The following is a 26,634-nucleotide window of genomic DNA, read 5'->3' on the forward strand; positions in this document are numbered from 1 at the left end:
ATCAGAGGAACCTTAATGCAAGCCAACAAAAGGTCTGCAGGCAGCTGAGGTTCGCAGCGAAACATCAGAATAGAAACAAAGAGTAGAAACTAAAATAGAAACATTGTTGAAAGGGAGTGCCGTAACACAAAAGCACTTGTAGAAGACAAGAAGCCCAAACCCATTTCTGAGACCTTGGTAAAATGTGCAGCTGAAGAGTTACATTCAACTGCTCAATATAATTCAGCTCAACTGTTGAGTCGGGCTGCATTTTCTGCAGCGCAGCTCAACCATATGCTCCAAAAGTAAGTGCACGACCTTTTCACCCCGTACAAGTGAGAGAGCTATTGAATCAACAAAGAATATGAATGGACCTCAACAACCAGACCTGAAGAACCAACTCAGTCAGCAAAAACTGGGGAACGATGGGTCGGTGGCATACATTCACTAAACATGTCAGCAATTACAGGAACATTTCCCATCCCATTCCACGATGGTTCCAAGATTGCAGCAATCTCTTTTGGCAATAATCCCCAAAGATGACTCATAAAACTTCTAAACTCTGATGTTACATTTTTAGCAACTTGGCAATGCGGACACTCTGGAGCAAACTGTTTAACGTCAGTAAACATTCCAGGCCAATAAGGGAATCAGAACCTCCTTCTTGAGAACTGATGGCAAAAGAAACTGCAGGTGTTTAGAAAGTTTTTATGTACATAACTCTAGTCATCCATTGTCGAGGGGGGAGAGGAATTTTGAAAATAAAACTCCTTACATGATATATTCTTGTGAATTTTGTGGATACAAATGGGCTACATTCTGAGGAATAAGTGGCGAATAAGTAGGGTCCTGAATAGAGCCCATCCACTCAGGAGCCAAAACAGGCGGTGTGGTCCCTCCACAATCGCTCTTAAAATTTTCACTCATAATGTTAAAGAAACAACTGAAGTTTTGCAAATAAATGATAAATAACAAATCCAGATTTTAGCTATTTTTTCAGTTTTTCTCACGGCATTATTAAACGTGACTTCCGCAACACAATGGCACAAAGTACAAGTCATTTTTAGATCAATTTTCTTTTTTGTTATTAGGCTGGAAACTATGTGTAAAAAAAACATTGGATGTGAGGAAAATGTAGCCATCAACTTCAAAAACAAATACATTTTCTTTATATTAAAACCTATAATTGGTAATAAAAATATTTGCTCTTTAAAATGTACAACAGATTTCCTACAGTAGATATTTATAAAAAATGATAAGTTGTCTTTTTTTCAAAAGGTCAGGTAATATTCGTGGATCTAAATCCGTTTTATTTATCTGGATTGAGGGCGTAGCTGGTTCATTGGATTCTAAAGGTTGCAGATTACCATTAGCATCGTGTCCAATCCGATCCAACCCGACTCACTAACTCTAATTGCCCAAACCTGAAGTGAACCTGACATAATTATTTTTAATCTATGTTAATTATCTTAACATGCACAATACGCAGTTCTCTTTTTAAGAATGTTGGAACTGAGCGAGAGAGGTGACTGGTTCCTCTATTGCGAGTATCTGTTAGGTTAAAGGCAGACAAACGTTTCAAAGAAGATTTTGTAACTTAAGTGAGGAATACATTTTTCAACAGCAAATGCTTGTTTTTGTTTTATATGTTCATATTATGTTTGTCCTGTTGTGCTAAAAGAAAAATGCAATTCAGGGTGGAGGCTATTTTGATGAAGAAAGTGTGAAGATGTAAGAACCCAATAATTTAAGTTATATTTTATTTTTGTTAGTCCAGCCAAATAAATGACAAAGAAGCAGATATTGTTTCCTGGTTTCCTGGCAAACAAACATTCTCATTTTTTATGATGGGCAAAAGTCCATCTGCAGCTGTAACAGCCCACAGATAAGCAGGGCAACGAGACACACAGAGACCAGCTCATACAAGGAGGACAGAGACAGAAAAATGGACTGTATTGACCCACACCTTTCTGTGGGCAAGTTCTTCATCTGCTTACTTCTGGTTCTGCTTCAGGCGTCCAACGCCACATCTCAAAGTAAGTTCTGTTGTCTTTGATTTCTTCTTAACGTCTCTAATAACGTCTCTGATTGATTGATGCACAATTTATCAGCCGGGGTTATTAATGGGTCATTAATTCACACGGACCGATGGAGAGTTCCTTAGATCAGTTAGAACTTCAAAGTGTTGTACATTTAGATGAAAAAGTGGAAACAAGGAAGCAACGTAAAGACGGTGTTTGAAACAGGAAATTGCGCATCATGGACTTATCCTCCAGAGTCCAAGGGCGGAGGTAATTACCGCTGGTGAGCAAACAACCAATTTATCCTGAATAAAATAGCTAATTTTTAAATGTCCATGCATTCGTTCCACATATTATCAAGATTTGATGAATGCTTGTGTGTTTTACAACTACCAAAACAATTCTAACAATCCTAAATGGACGACATCATATCTGCTCATTCAGCCTGCAGTGGCCACGGCTCCCGTAAAGATGCTTGTTTTAGCTCAGCATTGCACACAAAGATATCTCATAACTTTTATAGCTTTGACAAAAATACTTTGCCCCATGAAAGTATTTTCCAGGGATAAAATACTTTCCAGATTCACAATCTGTAAACAGTGAAACCCAATAGGCACTATTGGCCTAATGCAGGCCAATAGTGAATGGCCTGCATTAGTAATGCACTTTATTATATCCAGAGGACCCAAACGCTTCACACTACACTCAGTCCTTCACCTCGCATTCACATAAACATTCACACGATATTAAAAATTGTGTGATTACAGAATTAAAACACTGTAATCCATTTGAGTCACATTTGTAATTTCAACCCACTAAAGGTTTAAATGGCCTCATGCCTGTTTTCATCAGACCCAGTAAGATTGTACTTTTGATTTTTCTTTTTTTTAATGCTTTGATAGCATTTGCTTGAAGTTAAGACCTCAGAATGAGGTGACAACAGCATCCCCCAAAATTTGGGATGCCATGGCAGGTTGCCTTGAGTCTAGCTGTGAAATTTCTCCTTGAAAAATTGCTCAGTCAAACGTTAGTGTAACAAACTGGAAACAATTAGGAACCATGGGAACTGAGCCAATAAATTTATCAACTAAATTTAAAAGTAATAATAGATTTTACTTACAATGCTTTATATTAAATTGAGATCTCAAAGGGCACATTGATGGATGAAGTGTCATGCCCAATGACACCAACAACATGGGGCAAAGCTGGAATCAAACCAACATCCACTGATTGGAGGGAGAACTCCTACCGCCGCCACCACAGTGCAGTTTAGAGTATTAATATTTGCATGCATTTTCACTTCAATAAGTACACCGTGTTCCAAATTATTATGCAAGTGAGATTTTCCTAAATGGTCAATGCAAATGATGGTCAGTATAATTTTCCAGTCATGAACTATTACAGTATAAATCAAATTTTACTGAACAAAGCTCCCCATGAGAACAGTATTTCTTTCAAAAATAAAAAACTCAAAATGAACTGTTCCAAATTATTATGCACAGCAGATTTTCTAAACATTTTATGGATTATAAAGAACTGCAAAAGGTCATTCTTTGAATGTGCAGCATTAAATGGTCACATGTACTAAAATCAAAAGCTGTTTCAATCAAAAACATCTTAACAGACCGAGTTCCATGTTAACATAGAACCTTCTTTGATATCACAGCACAATTCTTGATCCATTGAACTTGTGAGTTTGTGGAAAGTTTCTGCTTGAATTTCTTTGCAGGATGTCAGAATATCTTCCCAGAGGGATGAATTTATCTAACAGAAACCTTCCTCATTTTGCCTTTATCTGTACAAACCCATCTTTGTTCTGAATCAGCCACAAATCTCTTCACAGGACGATAACGCTTCAGTTTTTGTTAATATCTAATGTTTTCATACGACACTACACTGTCTGATGATTTTCATCAGCAGAGATCCTTTCTCTTTCCCATATTGCTTGAAATCTGCGGCCTGCTTAATAAAGTGGAACATCCTTCTTAAGTAGATTTCCTTTAATTGAGCTCAGCAGACAAACTAATCAACCAGCTCTCTGAAATTAATGATAGTGATTCAAAGAACCCTGACACACAAAACCATCTATAAATTTAATAGCACAACAAAAATTTTAATATTTCTGACACTTTAATCCAATTTGCATAATAATTTGGAACACGGTGTATATAAAATAACAAGGGGGGGGGCCATGCACCCCCATAACAAGGGGTGCATGGCCCCCCATAACAAAAGGTTATGGGGGGCCATGCCCAAAACTGGGGCACATAAGCCCCCACTTTTGTGCCTTAAATGGGGGCTAAAAGTGTGCAAACTGTAATAAACAAAAACTGCAATATAACAAGGTTTGGTATTACAAAGGTTTGTTCAGCCTGGCATCAACATTAGTATTGGGTTATTGGTTTTCAAGGTCCAGATATTTAAATGCATGCTGAGTGATCGCATGCATCTTAACTAACTGCACTGTATCCAAATAAACCCTGAAAGGAGACAGCAAAGACTTTATTATGGAGACTTCCTTCTGATATATTTTTTATATTGTCATCATTATATTGCAACAGGATGTTTATGAGGAGCATACAGAGAGACAGAAAAAGGAGAGGAGCAAGCGAGAGTGATATGTAGTTTATGCAGGGAACAATTATTTAGGGAACAATAATTAGATCCAATAAGGTGATTTAAACCATATTATTAACTGTGCTTTGTTAAGTGAGTGGACAGTAAACCTGTTTCAGCAGCCAAATGATCGTAATCCGGTTACAGCCAGAATCTGACCGAGTAATTCTGGTATTTTCTATCAGTGCCTGTCTGGCATCCTACAGATATCTGTGGCTCAGGTACACAGGTAAACAATATGTTCATGCACACACACACACACGTACACATTCATCTACATTCACATAGCAAAACAACGCACATAAAACAAAACTGGCATAATTAAAGCCATTCTCTGTGCATTTAGTTTAAACATCCTAAAGGAACGAGAGGAACGTATCCTTTCCCCTCCTCTCCCCTCAAGCCACATTCCTCAGAGTGCATCAACAATCAATTCTGATTAATCAGGACATTTCAACTAAATGACAGAAACATTTAGTAAATCATTAACTCTGCTATCTATCCTCAGTCATAAATTTGACTATAGTCCAATTTAGTTTCCATCTGTCACCCAATTCGTCTTCTTGCTAACTTTCAGCACCAGCAGAAAAGAGTTTGAACAGTCAAAGACTTTGTTGCTCTGATTCACAATCTCCTCATTCTCAATCTGAAGCCTGTTTATTTCAGCTCGTTGTCTCAGACGATGTGTAGCGCTGCTCCTGATTGTACCTGGACAAAACATAAGGAAGACACATGGCAGAGTGAGAGATGCAAGCCTGGCGCTCGCTTAAACGTTGGAAAACACTGATAAAGGCGTAGAAAGCTTTGCTCAGTTTGTAAATATGGGCAAAAACAGGGTTAAGAAAATACCTTCCAGATTATTGTACCACCAGCAGCCTGAACTGTTTATACAACAAACTATGTTGTTCAGAGATTATAATCTGTCTACCATGGTTGATACAGGCAGTCATTTCTATAATCTCAAACCAGTCTGGGTGTTTTCCTCTGACTTCTGGCATCACCAACTCCTTTGCTCATCTATCCATTTATCCATCAGAGATGGCGACTCACGTTTGATTCACCAACCTGAACTTGCGCCCCGAAGACTTGACATGGTCTGAGATTCAAGTCGTAGCGACAATTTTTTTTATCTCATATGAAGAGTGAAAGAAAACAAATGTGTGAGCTGCAGGCTGCAGCTGCTGCACAAGTTCTATTGTTGAAGGAATGAGCTTGATTATTAACCAGTGATGTTGATAGATTATTATGGGATGTTAATAACTCATAAAGATTTTTTTTTATGTAAACCTCATAATAATGACAGCATGAATGTCCCTTCAAAGTACTGTAACCACAGTAACAGTATTCTACGGTATATATGACATCCAGAACTGTCTTTCCATCAGTCCCTGCTGAATATGCTTCTCTCACAACAGGTTGTTCTTTTGAAAGCCCAGTACAGTTTCAAGAAAACAACAATGTTGGTGATGTTGTGACAACAATTTCCATCACAACTGGAGAGACAATTGCCATTACAAGCACAGACGTGCCATTTGGCATTAATGGAAACCAGCTGATAGCGACTGAAGTGTTGGACCGTGAGGTAATTTGTGCAAGATTTGTACCACTATATATTTATATATATATATATATAAATATATATGTTTGTCATAATGTTTTTTTTGTTGTTTTTTTTACAGGAGACACAGACCTATGCTGTTGTTATAAGATGTACTCTGGGTAGTGCATCGGTGAGACTATTTTCTGTTTGTTAAAAAAATCAAACGGCTTTAATATTATGCGCACAGGCAGTTGTTTTATTTGTCATGTTTTATTTATTTATCAAATGCTAAAGTCTGTGTGAGGACGTTCTCAGCTCTGTAAGGAACAGGGTCCGTATTCTCAGAGAATCCTAAAACTAGAAGTAGCTCCTTGTCACGTCTCGCAGTTTCTCAAATTCCATGACTTTTCTTCAAACTTTTACTTGGGTATGTTGAGTTATTCACAATATTAGTTAATTTGATCTATAATTAGGCTAGCTGAAATTAGATTAGATGTGTTGTCATTGCACAGTGAGCTGTACATCGGTTGGATCGAGTTTGATTCAGTCTGTTGGGTTTGGACAAAACATTTTAAACTCCTTTAAATAATTTAATTCACTTATTGATAACTGGGATTTATTGGACTATATGTATGATTGAGCTGGAATGACTTTTTTAAAAAAAAAAAGATTCCACTTGTTGTGATGTGGTGCCATATAAGTAAACTGAACTGAAAAATATTTAAATGTTTCACCAGAAACAAGAAGGCAATCACAGCTTCCACATTTACACTAGTAAAAAAAAAACTAGCATAGCAAGAAGCTGTGACGAATTAAAATAATAATTAGGATGTAAATAAAGCACAATCAAACATGTTGATGCAGTGTAGCAATAGTTAAATGTTCTACACTTTCATCATCATAACACACTTTCTTTCTCTGATTCTTTTTGAACTACCTATTAATTGACCCAACGCCGACTCCGTCCCCATGCATTAGTGTCATTATGACAAAAAACATGGGAGTTGCCTTTGTGCAGACAATCATCTGGTAGTTGCTGTCGATTACAGTTTCATGAGGTCGGCTGCAGGCCTTGATCCACCTCTTGCATTATTCCAGACTCGTTTGGGCTTTGGAAATGTAATAAATTGCATTCCGCCCTCTAAACACTCTGGGTGATGGCTGTCAGGATTGCATGTTCCCCACTGACAACCATGACTTCCTATAATATTCCTCGAAATTTTTATGACCGTAGCGCATTGGCGATGATGAATCCCAGCAATGTTGATGGAGGTTCAGGTCCTCCAGATAAGGGGCGCGTGCTTCGGGACAAATAGCAGCTGCCAGTTGGCCAGGTGCTGACAAAGCGTCACAGAGCGTCATGCCAATTGCTGTTACAGTAGCTCACAGGAAGAAGACAATAAACAAAACAAAAAAATCTAAATGTTTTTTTTTTCTTTCTTTCTAGATTTCAAAAACTATCGTGGTAATTGTGCAAGATGTGAACGACAACGAACCATTTTTTGAGAAGGACTTGTACCAGGAAAATGTTGAAGAGGTAAGATTTAGACAAACATCTGCAGAATGCAGATAACTGTTGAGGACACGCAGTTTGTAGCTAGATTTCTCCTGACCTTTAACATTCCATCTTTTGTGGTCTGTTTCTATCCAGCTGGCTCGGATAGACACCATTGTGGGTCAGTTTCCTGCCATTGACCTTGATGGAACTGTGCTGTACTACACGCTGAAATCTGAGTCTGAACCTGTATGATGTTTTACTTTTAAAATGTTTATTTTAAATATATTTAATATACATTTCCATGCCATTGTAGAAATTACCTTATGCATTTTTGTTGTGCTGTTTGATTTCTGTAGGACGCCTTTAAGCTGAGGTCGCAAAGTACACCAGAAATCCTTGTCAATAGGCCTCTTGATTATGATAAAGTCAAAGAGGTTCGACTGATACTGGAAGCCCAAGTAAGTATTTTTATTCACCAAACACTGACAGTTTTTAGGATTGCTGAGACAGAGTTGAGGAAACGGACCCTTTTCTCCAAAACGCTTCGTAAGCTTAGCAGAATGCCACATATTCTTTCCAAAACTTCTAGCAAGCAATTAGCAAGCATAGCTAATTTCAACATTTGCTAATTGGCAAAATTAGGTGGAACTGCATATCCCCGAATCTTATCATACAAACTATTTCTCACTCCAACACTCATGTGAATGTTGGTAAAGGTTTATTTGAGAAACGTGTGGGAAAGAGCAGGAGCTTCTTAAAGAGACAGAGGCCCATTTTCAAGCCACTGTATTGCTAAGTCAAATTCCTTTTAAGTTATGTAACGACTGAAGATAATGTAGTTACTTGATTGTGCCTGGAAAATGCTGCCCCTTTAAAGTTTGTAAAATAAAATAATAATAATAAAAATAAACATGCATTATTTTATTAAAACTGCATAAATTCAGTTTTCTTGCAACAGCAGATATTTAATCATTTTATCTGTTTGACTTTCCACCTTTTATAGATTTTAACAATAAAAATTATGCTTTTTACTCCACCACATTTCTCTAAAGCCTTTCCTGTGGTTTGTGTTTATTTTGTTCTGCTGACAAGCTGTAAAATTACACACTCCAGCCCTATATGGTAGGTGGCAATATGCAGCTTTAAACCAGTTGCAAGGAAAAGAAGTGAAGAAGAAGTATCATTTAAATCCTATATGCTGTGTGCAGGAGAACGACTCTCTAGAGCAGTGTTTCTCAATGCCAGTTCTCAAGGACCACTGCCCTGCACATTTCATGTTTGTCTGTCTCAGTACACCTGATTCAAAAAATTGCACAACCTCTTCCTCGGCCATCAAGTGCACCACAAGCCTGTTAATCAGCCATTTATTCAGGCCAGGTGTGTTGCAGAAGACAAGCACCAAAAACATGCAGCGCTGTGGTCCCTGAGGACTGGTACTGGGAAACACGTTACTGGGAAACACTGTTCTAGAACAGTGTTTCTCAAACTGTGGTCCCCGGACCACGTAAGGTCATCTCACAAAAAATAAAAACAATAAATTTTAAAGAAAAAATTCCAAATAGGAAACAAAAAGAAAAATAAAGAAATCCAAGTGCAAATGCTTGTATGACCAGCAGAGCGTTCAGCTGGGATTTAAAGACGGTGTGACAGAGAGTCCTTTACGGTGAATGGGGAATGTAGAAGTTTATTTTAAATAGAGGAATCATGTGTAGAAGTTGTACACTGACAGAATGGAAATGCTTTCTATTCATAAAGACGCATTCAGAAAGCTGGCATAGCTCGACTGAAGGATGAAGGAGCTGGACCAGTCAAGGTCCGGCTCCAATTGGACCAGAAACACGCGGTTCCTTCTTTAAGTTCTGCGGAGGGCTCCAGGATGATCAATCTGGACAATCTAAACGCTAATAAACCAACATCAACATGTCCGAGCAGATCACTATGGTCTCTGAACACAAGCACCCTCCAGGTCCTTCTATTGACAATTTTCTTCATCAGAGACAAAACATTCAGTTTATACATGAGGCCCTATGCTTGGCAAGTTGACTGACCGGGAGCCTTGCTATGCCAATTTTTGGCTTGATCTCTGAAACCCAACTCAATGAGAGGGATTGTACCTTCTTACTCCCGAGTTGCCCAGGGTAAGAGATGTTGGTGAGGGAATCTCACAGGCCCCCAACTGAGTAGTTTGATTATAACTTTCTCCAGCTAGCAAATATCTCTCCTCTTTGTGACCTGAAGGGTTGTGATCTGGAAGAACGGCTTTCCTAATCTGAACCTAAACAGTGTTTTGGTGTTGGACTTCTGTATGAAATGTCTTTAACAAACACCATGTTTAAACACCAGGTGGCTCTTCTCTCTGCAAAACATTGTTTCTTGAGGACCTTGTCTTGTATGTTTTTAGATCAGTGGTGCCCAAAGTGGGAGAGAACTAAAACATCCTGCATGTTTTAGAGGTATGAGTCCCTGGTGGTGGTAGCAACCTGTTCAGCATGTCAATGCTCTTCTTAGGCCTTCCAGGGGCGTAAAACCAGGGAGAGAACTAAAACATGCAGGATGCCGGCCCTCCAGGACCGACTTTGGACACCACTGTTTTAGGTGTTTCCGTTCGGCCACACACCTGGGTGATTAACGAGCTTCTGCAGCACTTGATGGCATGCAAAGGAGGTCACGCAATCGTTTGAATCAGGTGTACTGGAACAGAAACATCTAAAATATGCAGAGCATTTCCGAGGATCGGAATTGAGAAACACTGCAGTAGAGGGAGCTAAAGACTAGAGGGAACTAAAGACTAGAGGGAACTAAAGACTCATACCTCTAAAACTTGGAGCTCATTACCAAAGATAAATCAGCAAAACACCAAACACACAAAGATATTTTCAGTGATTATAGGAAGGGTCTAATTGTAGTAATGCCAATTTTCTGATGATTATTGAGAATGATATAAATTGTTTTCAACCTATTTTTATAATAAAATGTAAATTAAAACAGCTCAGTTGGGGTTTTTGTTGGTTTTTTGTCTTACAAAGCTGATCCTGCTTTTACATAGTTCATTCTTTGAGAGCTGCCTGAATCATTTCCTAATAGAAGTAAACTATTTGGGCGAATATAAATCATTTTGAATCTAAGTCTGCCGTGGGCATGTATAATTGTGGGCTGAATGGTACTCTCTCTCTTTCAAGGATACACCTCTGACTTCTCCACCTGAAGGGCCATCATTCACTGCTACCACAACCATCCTGATCTCCATCATAGACATTGATAACCGACCTCCATGGTTCGAACCTTGTGCCAGGCATGATATAAATGAAGCAGTGATTTGCCTGAATACAGGCTACACTGGCAAAATTTACTTAAACGAACAAGAGGTAAGTCATTTCCTAGGAAATGATGATAGAGAACATATGGAGTATTCTCTAATACATTTCTCTGGCCTGCTTTGTTTTTTGTATTTTTCTTGCAATTATCTGAAGTTATCAACCCTTATGTAATCTTTGTGAAGATATACCTTTATATTGTCAATTCCTTTATAGACTGGAGTGTTGCCTTTGAAGCCCGGACCTCTTTATGCCATTGATGGAGATTTAGGAATAAAAGAGGAGATAACCTATTCCATCTTTTCTGGTAAGCGACCTGGTTTGTCACATGAGCATGTTTTACAAACGTGGTGACAAAAAGCTTATTCTGATAGCCAATCTGTATCAGAAAGAGGAAGTAGCTTCTTGAATCTGTGTTTCAGGAAAAGAGGACGACCTGTTTTCTATTAATCCAAACACTGGAAACATCACCATGCTGCGGCCAGCGGATGTTGTGGGGGAAATTGCACTGACAGTTCTGGTACAGTAAATTCAACTAACTCTAGAATACAAAGGCGTCTTCTATTCAAGTTGTAATGTTGTAACTTTGACCCAAAATAAAGCCTCTGGCATCTTATTAAAGAAAGCAGGTAAAACCTGCAGATTCTTCCATGATGAATCGCCAAGAAATGCCTCAGTTAAAAATGTGTGTTTAAATTTTGACCTAGTTTCAGAAAAAAAAACTCATTTACTACCTAACCTCAGAAAATACATTGACAGCGAGTTCATTGCCTTCCTACATAATTCCACTCAATTTGAAACTCACTGCTCCATCTGGGCTCTCTCCCACTGAGCTGGATTTCTCCAGTAGAATTTCAACCGGGCCAAACAGATGGAGAAGTTATAAACGATGACGGCAGTTTTCTGTGTTGTTTTAGAAATGTGCTCTGCCTGTAGCTTGACAATGACAGTGGAGGAGGTGAGTGAAGCCATTCAGTCTGTGTCGGCCACTCTTCCAAATATTTCAAAGATTAAATTAGCATTAGCAGCCATCTCGTTGGGCTCAACAGTTGGGGACGGTTGTTTACATCGCGGACAATTTCTGGTAAGCTTCATTACGTAGAACTGGCACATTACACACATCAGAGCCAAATTATAGCGATTGGGTAAAGTTTAAAACTTCAACAGAGCCCCGCCTCGAGTAATCAGTCATTTCTCAGTAGCTGAGTGTCCAGAACAGCTACTGGACACTTGGTACAAAGCAAAATGTAGAACAAGGGACTGGTTTCTACATGGTAGGAGAATACCATAGAAAAATACATTAGAGGTTGCACCATGATGCGGGGCTGCTTATCAGTTTCTTGGCCTAAAAGTTAAATACATTGAGTAAAACGTTGAGTTGCCAAAACTTTCCTAAGGTTATTTTAGCTAATACTTTATGACTATGTCAGTCTCATGAATAAGTTCTTTATAAGTTGCAGTTTGTTGATGTCTGTAGTCTTCAGCTGACAATACAGGATAGGACACAAATGACAATCACAGTGAGCTCCCAGATTTCATCAGGATTCATTTGTCTTACTGGCTTTTTGACCAGAAGGTCTGTTTTAAATGAATCAATTAAAATGTAGTTAATACTAAATTAGCTCTGGCTCTCAGTTCTGTTATGCCCTTAAAACCAAAGTCACTTTGGGAAGCTGAGGTGATCATTTTTTTAAAGTTTCTCCCACTGAACAAAGTCAACTTTCATAACATACAGCTCTATTATTTCCATGAATCTACTTTTGCAATGAAATTGAATTTCAACTTCAACAAAGAAACATGTTCAAATAATGTTTTGAAACTGCGAAGCAATCAAATTAAAAACTACTGCATTTAGTCATTTTATTCTTGGATCAAATCAAATCATTTTATTCCTGAATAAAATGACTAAACACAGTTCTCTGTTTCATTCGATCACTTCACAGTTTCAAGCAGTAAAGATCTTTTAGGACCACTGCCACCGGTTTACTTTTAAGTCTCTCCTCATAGAAACTCTTAATATTTGAGACCTCAGAACCTTTTTAACCGGAATGTGTTTCCCACACAGGCTGCTCAGACGAAAAACACTCATCAGTTCGCAACCACAACAGTGACGTTCAGAGTCCAAGTGCACAGCCTTCATGCTCCAGAGTTTCAGAAGGCTTTATATGAAGGTCTGATCACTTCAGTGGGCTCTATGGCAATGGACCTGACCAACAAGGACCAGCCGTTACAGATCATTGCTACAGATGAGGACTACATTGGCGCTGGGGTAAATCATTTCACCACTCCTTCTGGCTGAAGTGGATAACGTGAGACGTTATAATGGAGAGAAAACATTATGATGTGGGCATCAACTGATATGTATTACTATTTCATTTTTAATTCTTGCTTTTAGAAATTTGATGTGTTTCTTTGTTGCTTTTGGAAACACGGTTTGTGGATTTCATGGAAAAACCTGAAACCCTTGTAAAGGCCTCGTAAACATTGACATTCTTTCAACACTTTTTTTATTTGTAATTGCCCTTCATAAATATGGAATCATTTCCGGCAGGCCTCAATGGGGCGCTGTCATGCAGGACGCAACACAAAACGTTCAAAGTGAAGCTGTGACATCACTGTTTTCACAAAACTTTCTACACAAGAATGCGTTTGAACATTTTCTTCAACCCTGGGATGCCTTTCTGAAAAGATGACAACCCCTGCCACACTGCAGGACCTAATGTCTATAAGCATTCAGCATATTCCCTAAACTGAGCTTACTTCAAATTCCTCATCTTTTTTCATCTCCTAATTTCTCAGAGATCACCGTAAAGGCAATAAATGTTTTGACATGTCTTTGCAATCTCTTCAAACAGGGAATAAACCCCAACATCACCTACTCAATCAAAGGCAGCAGTGATTTTGCTATTATTGGTGGCTACGTGTTCTTGACCAAAGCTCTGCCAGAGAGCTCAGTATCAATCCAGGTAATTTTAAGGGAAGTTGGATGCTAACCAGGCTGACTGGGATCTCTTTGTATTGGCTGCTCAAGTCCAATTATATGTTCCAGGTTGTGGCAACAGACGTTTCTAATGATGAAACAGCTACTGCAGAGCTCCGAGTTGAACTGACGTTGGGTAGGTCTAAACGTCGTCTAATAAAACATGTCACTTAGGTTTTCGATTGGCTCATTGTGAATATTCCCCCAAAAATCTTGCTACAACCGTTTTTCTTTTATTTCGAAGAAACAAAGGGAATATTTGACATTTGTGTTTGGTCACATTCACTATGGTTTTGTTCTGTGGTTGGTCTGCCCTCATAACAATCTGTCCTTACTCATAAACAAGGAGCCAAATTAAGAAGAGTACGTGACTGTTTGGAAGTTTACATTTTTTCTTACAATATTATTTGACTTGCACTGCTCTCAATGACTTTCAGCACATCAGTATTGTTAGGTTCATTTGTTGTTGTTGGTTTTTTTTGTTTTGTTTTAATCTGAAATCCACATTTTTCTTGGAACATATCAAAAGTACTTTATGTCCATGGTGAAGCATTGAAATAAATATGCTTCAAAGTGTGTTGTCCTCTCAGGTCTCTCTACCACCACGTTGCCTCAGAGCACTACAGACTCTATGACCACAACAGCCATAGAGAAATCCACCTCTGATAGCGAGACAACCAAAGAGATCATGCCCACCAGTGACTCCACTCTGTCAGCTGACACCATCGTCACCACTGGGCCCACAGAAGGAGCCTCAACTGCAAGCACAGCTCGCCCAGGTGGTAATGTTTGTCTCAACAGCAGGCATTAAAAGAAAAACAAGGAACTTTACAGAAACCTGGAAGGATGACAGATGATCTTTTCAGGGTGTAGTTGCCCCCAACATAATTGAAATCGGGTCCCATTTCTTGTTCAGGTCAATGTCCTTCACCTTGGACAAACAACAGTCTTGTTGGCATTAAAGCAAACCAATCACAGAACACAGTTTTTTAATATAGTCATAGTTGGACAGTCCAGGCCAGCGTAACGACAGAGTTATGAGTCATTTTGTTGCTAATCCATGTCTTCTGTTCATTTTAAACACAATTAAAACATGACTCGCATCGCACTGATCATTTATTTTTCAAACAATCCTTAAGAAAATCTTTGTAATGTTTCTTTCTTTTGTTGCAGTGGGACCAGCTGGTGAGTTTGGAATTGTGGACATGGCTGCATTGGGGGCAACCTTGGGTGTTCTTTTGTTTCTCTGTGTGCTGGTCATCGGGTTGCTTGTTTATCGCATGAGGAGGGGAAATGCAGCCTGGAAGAAGATCCAAGAGGCCAGCATGTTTCGGAGCTCTGTAAGTAAAAACAAAGCATAATCAGCCCCCAAGAGCGGCAGGGCAAGAGCACTGCTAAAGCAAGGAACCAACCAGAGATCTTTGTTGAGCTTTCTTTGAGGCACGTTGGGTTTTGGTACCAAAAAGTAACAACTTTATTTTAGGTTGTCTTCAGAAGAGTGACAGGTGAAGCTATTGATTGCTGGAGGTTGCTTCCTGATAAAGGGGAGTTTTCCCTTTTTGCTGTCACTACATCCCAAATATTGAGCACACCTGAAAAGAAGCTGCACTCTGACTGCACTTCATCTGACAAAAACACACACACACACACACACACACGTTTGCATGGCTATCTTTGTGGGGACTTTCCATTGAGTTCCATTCATTTCTACAGCCTAAACCTTAACCTTTCCCTAACCATAACCAAAACTCAATTCATACCTTAGTCCTAAATCTGACCCCTGACCCAAAAACAACGGTTCCCCTCGTGGGGGCCAAAGCCTGGCCCCCACGAGGAGCAGTGGGTCCCCACAAACAAACTCACACACATACACACATATAATCTATTAAACTATTCCAGTCAGACATCCTGTTCTTTGTATTTTGTGATGGTTACATGTAAATAATATGGTAAAATTTGCAGGTGAATATTATAAAAGTAATATTTGTTATATTTCTACAGTAGTGGTCTTGTGTCAGTTAAAAAAAACTTTTTAAAATTGACAAAATCTTGGTGAGCCTTCATAGCTGGGACACAACATTGGTATTACACCAAACATTATTCCTATTAATATTGTTGGCATTCTGCTTGTGGACAGACTGTAAGTAACATTCTATTCATAAAACAATAATATGTTCATCTTAATTGTGAAAAGTTATTCCTCGAACCCTCACATTCAGAGTCCATAAATTTCAACAAAAATATCTCACAGTGCTGAGGCTTCTTCTGATGTTTTGGTTTAGCCAATTAGGAGAGACGACCACTCAAAGATGGCCGCCGTATTTCCTGCGCCCGAGCTGCCAATGCAGGGTCTACTCCTTATTATGTCTCTGACTTTCACTGTTAGGCCTCAAGTTTACACTTTTTGCTACTTTCACTATGACGACTTCAGGGTGAACCTCTCACTAAAACATATTTTACAAACCAAAAAACAAAACAAGGAAAACATTTTTAGTGGCACAGAGACTAAAAATCCAGTCACTAGCTCACAAACCGAAAGGCTGACGTGAAGGGACTCAACTCTTTTCCTTTTTTGTCCTTTCACAGCTGGGTGAAGCCAATCAAAAAGAAGGAATTCAATACACAAACGAGGCTTTCCAAAACAACGACGATGACAGAAGTAGCACAGGCTCTGGTGGTCCAGAGGGAAAAGGCGTATTAACTAGCTGGGATCCACCAAAGCCAGTAGAGAACACTCACTCCGAAGGAGCGAGCCAGAGCTCTTCAGCACGACAACGGACCCAATTTTCTGACAACGCCAGCGACAGCGGCTCAGATCGGGCAGACAATGAAAAAGAGGTGAAACCCATCCTGACCAAAGAGAGGCGAGTGGAGGAGGGATACAAGTCTGTCTGGTTTAAAGAGGACATTGATCCCAATGCCAAGGAGGAAGTGGTCATCATCCCAGAAAATCAAGATGAACACAGCGATGATGAAGATGAGGAGCCATCGTCCGACAGCAGAGGAGACAAAGATAAAAATTTGCAGCGAAAATCACCAAAAGTCTTGTTTGCTGAAACGGATCTGGATAGTGGTCTTGGTGTCAAGTTCGATGATCCAGCAGATGATTCTGAGAATGACGACGAACTTAACTTTGATTTGTGAGAACGGCTGAAACGTGAGCTAATAACAGGAACCAGCCATATTAAAAATGTACATCGACTTATCATCCATGTAACTGTTAATCTTATCAGCCTATAGCATCGAATATGGACCAGAAAAACACCCTGTAAAAGAAAAATATTTTGATGTAAAAGTGTGAATTGCATTTGAAAAGGTGATTTGTTTTGTTAAGTTGTCAATGAATGTTTTATTTGTGTAAAAAATTTCATGCAGAAACTGTTGCGGAACAACCAGATTAAATACATGCAAAGTGTTCTCTATTTGTTCTTAGCGGCTCACTGTTTGCATCAGACATGTTTTCTGAATGATGCTGGGCTTTAATCAGCCGCTGCCATACCCTGACCTTTTCAGACACCCTGACCTTTTCAGAAAAGTCTGGTATTCTGACGATCGGTGCTACCTCGTCAGATTTTCCTACCGCAGCACGGCTAGATGGCTACGTCTGTCAGTGCCACCTGTCTGAAACCGCTACCGTTAAGGTTTACAAACCGAAAACTAAATGTCAAATATCATAATCAGATAACATTCTTTGAAGGGGACTGAAGTAGAAGCTTAGGAGTTATGCTTAGCATAGCATTGGAACAATTTATATTCGCGACAAAACCACAAGAGAAATCTAAAGCTGAGTGTTTATACCATAAAGGTTAGGGTTAAAATCAAAATGTAAAAATACATTTTGCATGGGCCCTACTGCCGTCAGCCCCCAAATTCCAATATTCACACATCATTCAACCTGAGTGATGATCTTATTTCAAGTCTGATCAATCAGATTTTAGGAACCGTCCTCCTCTGACCCATGGTCCAGGAAGGATTGTACTGCAAAACTCTTATGAGTCCAAACTATGTACATTAAATTATTGATTTGGTAAAATGTGTGGTTTCCTCAACTTTTTATGCAACACATTTGTTGCATGTAACGTAAGTCGAGCTAGCAAAAGTACTTGACGCGTCATCCACAAACCTCATTTGACAGATTTCACAATTCTGTGTTTGCAGACCATTAGTAGGGATACGACTGGTTTTAAACCAATTTGTGGTGCGTGAAGATTTGCACAGGACCAGTGGTCCCAGGCTGTTGGTCTGACCTGACCTTTGCATGAACAGGCAGTCCTTGAGGTTTTTGTTCCTCTTGAAAGCAGCTTTGCTCTTCCTGTGTTTCAGCCTTAAAACTAACAGTTTTAAACTCTACCAAATGCTTTCTGATACCTTTAACCACATTAATATTAGCAGGTAAGTAAGTACTGATAAAAGGAACTGCCACAAAACTCACCAGCCGGTTTTGGACTTCAAGCATCTCAGGAAGAATCTCTGCTCCCCTCTGGTGGATGAAGACGCAAACAACACCCTAGTTGCTTCACAAAAATTTGATTCTGGTGAGGAAGTTCTTTTAAACCTTTATGATCGACCTGAGTAACCCAGCAAACGCGTGCCTTGGATGAAAGCTTGATTTAAATAACGGTGCATGTGTATCGGTAGTTTTGAAATAAACTTTAATATCCAGTTGGAATGCTGTGATGACACTTGGACCTGTAAAAGTTGCGGTATCCAAGAAATCCACTGCAGTAAGGCCGGCGGATGACTTTAATTTGATTAGAGCATTGTGATTATTTAGGGTGTGTAAAAAAATTATTAAAATCCTCCAGTGTCATCCACGTACCTGAAATAATGCAAAGGTTTTTATTATGACATGCATTATACATGCATCAGGGTCGATGTTTCCCCATTCAGCCATAAAAATATTTGCATACGCAAATGCTAACCTTTCACTCATGGCAGTTCCTTCAACCTGCTGAAAGTATGCGTTATTAAATTGGAAATCATTCCAGGTCAAATTGATTTATAATAATGGGAATATTTCATTTGCATAACAAACACACAGCAGCACAGTGTGTGTGCAGAATTTCCATTTTTACTTAAATACAAAAACGTACAAGTTTTTACCACAGAGATGGATCCATTACAAAATGTTACTCAGTTCCAATCAGTACAACATATAAAACCCCAAACCACCAGACAAACACGTTTAACCACATTAAACATTATAAACTTATTATACACAATATTAAAAGTCTAGAGCACACAAAAAAAAGTGCGGTAAGTTTTAACACTAAACCAGGAAGTCTGAGAATAATGTCTCAACGAGGCAACGAGGCGTTCAAGTAAAAACTGGCATCTGAGAATTGTCTTTTTTTTTTTACCTGGAAAACAAGGGAAATTAAAACTAACAGAAAGAAAATCTAATTTTGCTCAAGAAAACCAAACATAAGGCATAGAAATATCACTGATTCATGTATGTCATGTAATCACATCTTCTCATCAGGAACTGGTAGCAAAAACACAGGAAACATTGTCGCTCTTATTCTTATTTCAAAACATAAACATTGAACCTTTTCGTCAGAACAAAATTTTTGCTTTAACTTCATATTCCTATTTTTTCATGGATGACTGAGTCACCAGAGTGAGAGCCCTTCCCTCTCCCCTCTGAAATGTCCCGTTTTTTTCATTCCCACAGATGAACCCACTGATAAACATGACATTATGCAACTGTAGGAGGCGCCGTTTCATTGGTACACGTTTAAAAAGTTGTCCCTCACGTTTCTCAACACAAAGCACTACATAAAAACGTACTTTTAGCAGTCAGAATGAACAAAATTTACATTTCTTATTGTCAGTGATTTTAATTAAAAAAAAAACCAAATAACTGTGTTTTTTAATTAGTGACTTCTGATTAGATTATTTAACCTAAACCTACACAACCCAGTACACTGAAAAAATTGTTTTATTTAAAGTTGTACTGCACATTTGTTGTGATCTAACCTATGTATTTAAAGTGAATTCCTGTGTATATGTAATCATTTAGAACAAAAGAACACGATCAAATGTTGGCTGTGACCTTCCCATCCTCACAGTCCCAGTCCTCTGTAAAGACATCCAGACATCCTAACACTTCTGAAATTCAGATTACAGCTGAAAAAAGATAACTACATGTTTCCTATTCCTATTTACAATACAACCTAAGGAGTATTATGGGTGACACGTAGAGTCTTGGTAAAGAAAAAATATAACCTCTTTCAGTTATGCTTCAGAAGATAAGACAAATTAACCGTTCTAAATTATTAAATGTCAACAGATTATACCGTCTCGTTATTAATTAAAGAGAAAAGCCAAAACGGAAAACTGTGGTTGAAAAACATTAGTACACTCTTTCTGCTTTTATTGGATTAAGCTGACGCTGCTATCTGAGTAGTCTTCTAAGATTGATCAGCTGCTCTCACACAGACATATGGTGTCATAAAGCTGCAGGGAAAAAGTCCTTGATGCTCTAGACTGAGTGTTGCCTTCCTGATCCAAACGTGTCAGGATGAAAGCTGTCCTCTTTAACATCAGACAACCTGCTTTCCTCAACAGTGGCCCAGTGTCCAGCTCCACAGTCCACAGGGTTTCTCAAAGTGTGGGGCATGCCTCCTAGGAGGGTCGACCATGCCATAACAGGACGGTGTGACCGTTTTCACTAGTAATTTTTTATTATTTTTACATATTCAACAAACCAGTGTTTCCATTTTGATGACACACTGTACAAAGAGGCACCTAACATTGACTAGTCCAGTCTGAAAAACAGGGTTATGTTTGGGGCAAAAAAAATAAATAGGAGAAAAGAAAGGAATTTTAAAAACATACAATAAACCCAGAGTTTCTTTTCCTTTTTGGTTGACTGAGATAAAGCCCATATTTTAAAGATTGCTGCCAGAGTCTACGCAAAGAGTTCAACACTTAAAGGCCTTTCTCTATGGATGTGGCTTTAACCGGTTCTGCCCCAGTGATTTACATCACACTGGACTGTATTTGTTGATTGGCCCGTGATTTTCGTCACTGCTGAACCGTCACCAGCTGAATGGCTGCCACTGAAGATTGAAGGATTTCTCGAATATGCTTAAAAAAAAAAATCAAAGTAACACTCCAGGTATGATTTTGATGAGGGATTAATATTATAACATGATGTAAAACTCAAAAAAAGTCAATTTTACATAATACTGCCCCTTCAAGGCTCTTCCACTTTATATGCGCCTCTTAAACCTCATGGCGTTGATGTGGGGTTGATTGTGTTTGCATCTTCCCGTAAGATAGAATCATCTGCAGCTTGTAACTAATCCAGTATGAAGTGCAGTTTTTGTTGAGCCTAAATTCAGATCAAGACTAAAATTTATTCAAAATATGCCGTCGAAATGAACAGTGGTTGAGGTATTAGCCTTTACTTTTTTATGAGTTTGAAATATTTGATCTAGAATGCTTCTCCAAGCAACGAGCTAACTACACTGATGTGACAGCTCAGCACAAGCAGACATGGCTGCAGCACAGGGAGACAGAAGATGAGTTATTATTGTTGAATATTGGTTATGTCTGCTTCCATCTCTGTAAACATCATTTTAGGAATACAGTTTTCATCAGGTGTTTGTGCCAGCAGTCGTGAATGTTCTTCTGAGTGAATCTGTTAAGGGGCATGTGGAGCACAAATACGTAACACGTAAAATATTATAGTGTCCTAAATATGGAATTTAAGCAGCACTTTGGGATTGCATTATGGCACACATTCATATTGTGATGGCAACTGTGATTTGATACAAGTGGGTTTTTTTCTCAGTAAAAATGTTCCTAATGTACTAACATGAAATTTCTCGGGGTTTGAGTTGGTGTGCTTATTGGAAATCCAAAATAATTTCATCTTCAGATCCTTATCGAAAAGGTTCCAGTACATTTCTCAATTCATCCTTCATTCATTCACTCCTCATTCATCAGGAATGAATGAATGAATGAAGTCAGGTTTCCCAAGATAGAAAACTTTTTACCAGCTTAAAAAAATAACCCGAACCTGACAGCGTTTTTTGATATCTACGATCAAATTCGAATCCGTCTTAATGTTGAGGGTGAATTAACTCTTTTTTTGCAAAATGCTTTGAGAAAATGCTTGTTGGGAAACGATTTAAACGAGCTGAAATGAATTGAATCTTGTATGAATTTCATCTCAGCAAAAAATATTAGAAATATATTTACTGAGAAAACTGCTGACATGTTCCTGTACCCATTTTAACCTTTTGTTTATTGTGCAGCTCTGTAAACGGACGACTGGAGCAGGTCCTGGTTCTGTGGATTTTAAAGCAGATAAAACACAGAAATCCTCCTGGTATCTGAACAAACAATAATTCCTAAAATGGACATGACCAGAAACATTGGCTAAAACATAATCGTGAACCTGTAAAGGTTTCAAACTGGGTGGCTAATACACCTACACACTATGACACCTCCAACTACATCCATTCTCCTAAAAAGGGAGAAAAAAAATCCCTAATTTAAAGTATTTACATCGCCCTGAATCTGAATATAAACAACAGACCAGAAGTCTAATCAAGAGGACAGAATGTGTTTAAAAAAACTTTTAAAAAAATCACTGTTGAAGAAGGAAACTGTTCTAGTGCTTTAAGGATGCCGTCTTGTGGAGGACACTGCACAGCTGAATTTGAAACCACCTGCAGTCTCATCAGCTCCAGAGTCACATTGTACTTGCAATATGCAGACAAAAGACGAGGTTCTGCTGATCCAGATTGCACAGACAGTGGATCACCTCCAACAGCAGGGAACTTGCTGTACTGGAGTACTTTAAGTTACTTTGAAAAACATGCTGCGAAGGACAGCAACAAAGATTCTTAACAGTACGCTGAGGACGACCCCACACTACGTCTCTGGATTTTTGGCTCGAGCTTTTTCAACCATCTTTGAGTGCTGGGAGAAGATGGCATCAAACGCCTCGTCTCTGTGCATCATGGCACCAAACACCAACGGCTGCAAAGAAACAAGCAAGACAAGAGCATCAGATTGCGTTTAAGGAACCTTTTCTTACAATTTTTTTTTTTTAAACTGGCGTAACTAAAAAAAAACGTATTTTAAACTAGATTTTCTTCAGCCGTATCTGTAATGAAAATCTTACATAGTGGATGTATTTTTAAAGCTTTTCTTAGCAATTATTTTATTATTCTAAAGAGAGTAAAACTATCAGATTGATACAGAGAGTTAGAGAAGCATCCAGACCTGCGTTTTATTAGGAGTTTATGTGACAGACTAGCATAAAGCAGTGCATCATTGTGAAGTGGAAGGTTGTTTTCAGAATTTTTCACAATAAGAGTCCATGTTTTGGCATTCATTTGCAATGTGCAATATGTAATCCCAGTATTTACCTAACTTGGACAACAGCCACCTTAGCAAAGACGCCTCGAGGTTTCTAAACTATATGATTGATCAAAAGTATCAGTTTGGACAGAACATTTGCACTCATACCTTTTGGGTGGTAGGCGTTGCTATGGAGATCCCCATCCCTGAACCAGGTAGCACTGACAAAACCTTATACTGTGTGGAAGACAGAAGTATAAAATAAAATGACAAGTTTAATCTTTTTCTGCGATTTACAAAATAGTCTGTCTAGTTTACCTGACAATAGATCGATAGATATGAAATTTATTATAAAATGTAATTGTAGATATGCTGTGACAACTTTTAAAGAATCTGTTCCATTTTTTATTTCTCAGTCGCATCTGAGCTGTGGGCCGTAAGTAATGGATTGTTTCACCAGCTTAAGACTGAACTGATTTTCTTTACTTCCAATAAAGAAACTTCACAGGCAACAAAAGCAGAAGAAGCAACAATTATCAGTCACCTTTAACAAACACCTACTTTTTGGATTTCAATGATGTCGGTCAGTTTGATGACTTTATTCCTCTTTGAAGAACCGGATCTTGAGCTGGAGCTCTCGAAACATAAGTGGCTGTAAATTCAGAGGACACCAAGAAAAACATTTTTCAACAAAAACCTGATGGTTTCTGTCAAATTCTCAGGTGAAATGATCAGATTTGTTGTTGGTGTTTGATTACACAAAGGTTAAAAATCATATTTATGAATAAGCATATGAAAGCAGTAAGAGATATGCGAGAGTGACTCAAATGAGGGGGGGGGGGGGGTCTTACTTCTCTGTAACATACAGGACTCCGTGACGGATGTAGTCTGTTGGTGTCTTCCTGTCTCTATTGATCAGGCAGCAGCGCCAGCCGTTCTCACACACTGACAAATGAAGCAGTAATTACAAATCTCCTGGAAGCGGATTAATAGTGTCTGCTCTACCAATAAATGTGGTGCTGAACAGCCAGAATTCAATAAAAAACGATGTTAATGACTGCAGCTGTTCCTCGTCTGACCTGACAGGGGGCGCTCACTCTCCGGAAGGCTGAAAACCTCGTGAAAAGCTCCTCTCTTTGTGCTGTGGTATCGGCCGCCATCTTCTTCTCTGCTGGCACCGAGAGGAGCAGCATTGCCAACGCTCCCTCGGCCCCCTGCTGGGGCAACCTGAACAGGAGGGATGATTGGGGGAAATGAATTAGCAGATGTTCTTCGTACTGTTTCAGCAAGGTGTCGTTTCTGTGATCACTGCTGTCATTGTTTGCCTCTTCCAACTTTCTGACCACACTAGTGAATTAGAACTCACTAGACATGTTTCTGACGTAAGGGTGAGAAAAACTGCATTGCACCGGAGTATTTTGTTATGTCAGAAAAAGAAGCCTACAGTTTGGAGTGGTGAAAACTTTTTTCGTTACCAGTTATCAATTTAAACAAGTTGATTCAAACAATAGTTAGCAACTTTTCTGCTAATGTCTAGCAGGACATTAGCATAAAGGTAGGAGATATAAACCAGCTTAAAAATCCCAAACTAGGGCGTGCCGTGGTGGCGTAGCGGTTAGCGCGACCCGTATTTGGAGGCCTTGAGTCCTCGACGCGGCCGTCGCGGGTTCGACTCCCGGACCCGACGACATTTGCCGCATGTCTTCCCCCCTCTCCTTCCCTGTTTCCTGTCAGCCTACTGTCATATAAGGGACACTAGAGCCCACAAAAAGACCCCCTGGAGGGGTAAAAAAAAAAAATCCCAAACTAGTCTTTTCAGTCTTTGTTCAAATAAAAAGTTTCAGTACTCTTTAAGGATTTATTTAATTTACTACATTTAAAGGAATCAATATTAATTGATTCTCGAGGACCTGAAACTCGCTGGAGGGATTTCTGTCCCATCTGGACTGAGAACACCTCAGGATCCCTCACAACTAGCTGAAGGACGTCACCATGGAGACACGTCTGTGGTTGCCTCTAGCAACCCATTACTGAGATGGATGAATGGACGATGCATCCATCTCAGTAATTTCTAATTTAGCAGCTTAATTCTCAAATATCAACAAATCAATTAAAAACTTTTAAAAATAATAATAAACTTCAATTATGTTTTAATGACACAGGGATTAACTTGGAATTTTTATGGAATGTGAAACTTTAGCAGGGCTAACATATGAGAAGGAAATAGAAGAGAAAAATAAAAGACTAGCCAGAAGGGCAAAGAAGAACAGAATACAGTTTAAGGCAGAGACCTCAAACTCCAGTCTTCATTGGCAGGTTTCCTGCAACCCAACTTTTAGATGTCTCTCTGCTTCAGCTCACTGGCTCTAGCAGGTTATTAGCAGAGGTCTGTAGCACTTGACTGCATGATAGAGGCAGTTTCACCATTTAATTCAAGTGTGTAGGACAAAAAAACATCTAGAAGTTGCAGGACTTTGGTCCTCAAGGAAACCCGTTTGAAACCACCAATTTAAAGAGTAACTAAACCCCAAATAACCTTTTTTTTTTTTTTTTTGCAGTTAAACAGTCTTTAATGGTGATATTTGTTTTCCTGCAAATTGTGACATTTTCTGTATATTTGTATAGTTTGGCAAATTAACGTCAGTCTTGTTGGTTAAGAGTGAAATTATCTGGTTGGTTCCAACCCGACTGCTGTGTCAGGAGGTGGGAGGGGCTAAGAGCAGCACTCGGTTCTCTCTCAGAGCAAAGCAGAGGTGTACAATAACTGGTGCTGTCACATGTTGTCTGCAATATCACAGAAAAAAAAGTTGCTAGGTTTGTTACTAGTTGCCTGTTTGGGGAAAAAAAGTCACTGGAAGGATTAAGCGTTACTCCTCAGGGCTGACTAAATCTACTAAGCAAGGAGACAATCAATAGCAGAATTGTCTACTAGTCAATTCCGTTGAACTTTTTCACATTTTTGTCAGATAACAACCACAAACTTTATTGTTTTATTTCATTCACAAAGTAGTGCAGGACTCTGAAGTGGAATGAAGAAAACCAGGTTTTAATTTCCAGTCCTTTACAAAAACAAAAGACTTAGAAGAATTTCAACCCCTCTCGCTTTAATGCCTCTAAATAAAACCAAGTGCAGTGTAGGTCCTAAAACAATATCCCTATAAGTCCTGTACAATATAACTTATTAGTGATACACTCAAGAACAATAAGATGATCTGTTTGGAAGTTACCACAAGCTACGTACGATCTGGTCATAAAAGACCAAAGAAGACTGTTTGCACTATGTGTACATTGTGTGTGAAGGAAAACAAACCTCACATCACTATGAAAACACAAACACTACAATCAAACATGGTGATGGCAGCGTC

At 38.9% G+C, this 26,634-nt stretch overlaps 2 protein-coding genes across 2 annotated transcripts in view; one reads left to right on the forward strand and one right to left on the reverse strand.

Annotated features, from left to right (window-relative positions):
* Positions 1-1,867: 1,867 nt before the first annotated feature.
* LOC116707916 (cadherin-related family member 5-like) lies at positions 1,868-17,365 on the forward strand. The gene is made up of 15 exons (XM_032545620.1): positions 1,868-2,015; positions 6,032-6,198; positions 6,296-6,346; positions 7,604-7,693; positions 7,808-7,900; positions 8,011-8,112; positions 10,834-11,019; positions 11,185-11,275; positions 11,391-11,488; positions 13,034-13,237; positions 13,824-13,934; positions 14,018-14,084; positions 14,539-14,727; positions 15,122-15,288; positions 16,535-17,365. Exons 1-15 carry the CDS (start codon positions 1,925-1,927, stop codon positions 17,090-17,092), a joined length of 2,265 nt encoding a protein of 754 aa, XP_032401511.1. The 5' UTR covers positions 1,868-1,924; the 3' UTR covers positions 17,093-17,365.
* Positions 17,366-18,999: 1,634 nt separating this feature from the next.
* Positions 19,000-26,634, reverse strand: part of LOC116707940 (GRAM domain-containing protein 4-like) — a 29,639-nt gene continuing 22,004 nt past the window's right edge. The window contains exons 15-19 of the mRNA XM_032545649.1: positions 24,349-24,496; positions 24,121-24,214; positions 23,831-23,921; positions 23,438-23,506; positions 19,000-22,945 (exon numbers count right to left, since the gene is read on the reverse strand). Of these exons, the coding sequence (XP_032401540.1) occupies positions 22,838-22,945; positions 23,438-23,506; positions 23,831-23,921; positions 24,121-24,214; positions 24,349-24,496 (510 nt within the window). The 3' untranslated portion in view covers positions 19,000-22,837. The remainder of the gene's footprint in view (positions 22,946-23,437; positions 23,507-23,830; positions 23,922-24,120; positions 24,215-24,348; positions 24,497-26,634) is intronic.

Source organism: Xiphophorus hellerii, chromosome 2 (assembly GCF_003331165.1).
Source record: "Xiphophorus hellerii strain 12219 chromosome 2, Xiphophorus_hellerii-4.1, whole genome shotgun sequence".
Classification (NCBI taxonomy): domain Eukaryota; kingdom Metazoa; phylum Chordata; class Actinopteri; order Cyprinodontiformes; family Poeciliidae; genus Xiphophorus; species Xiphophorus hellerii.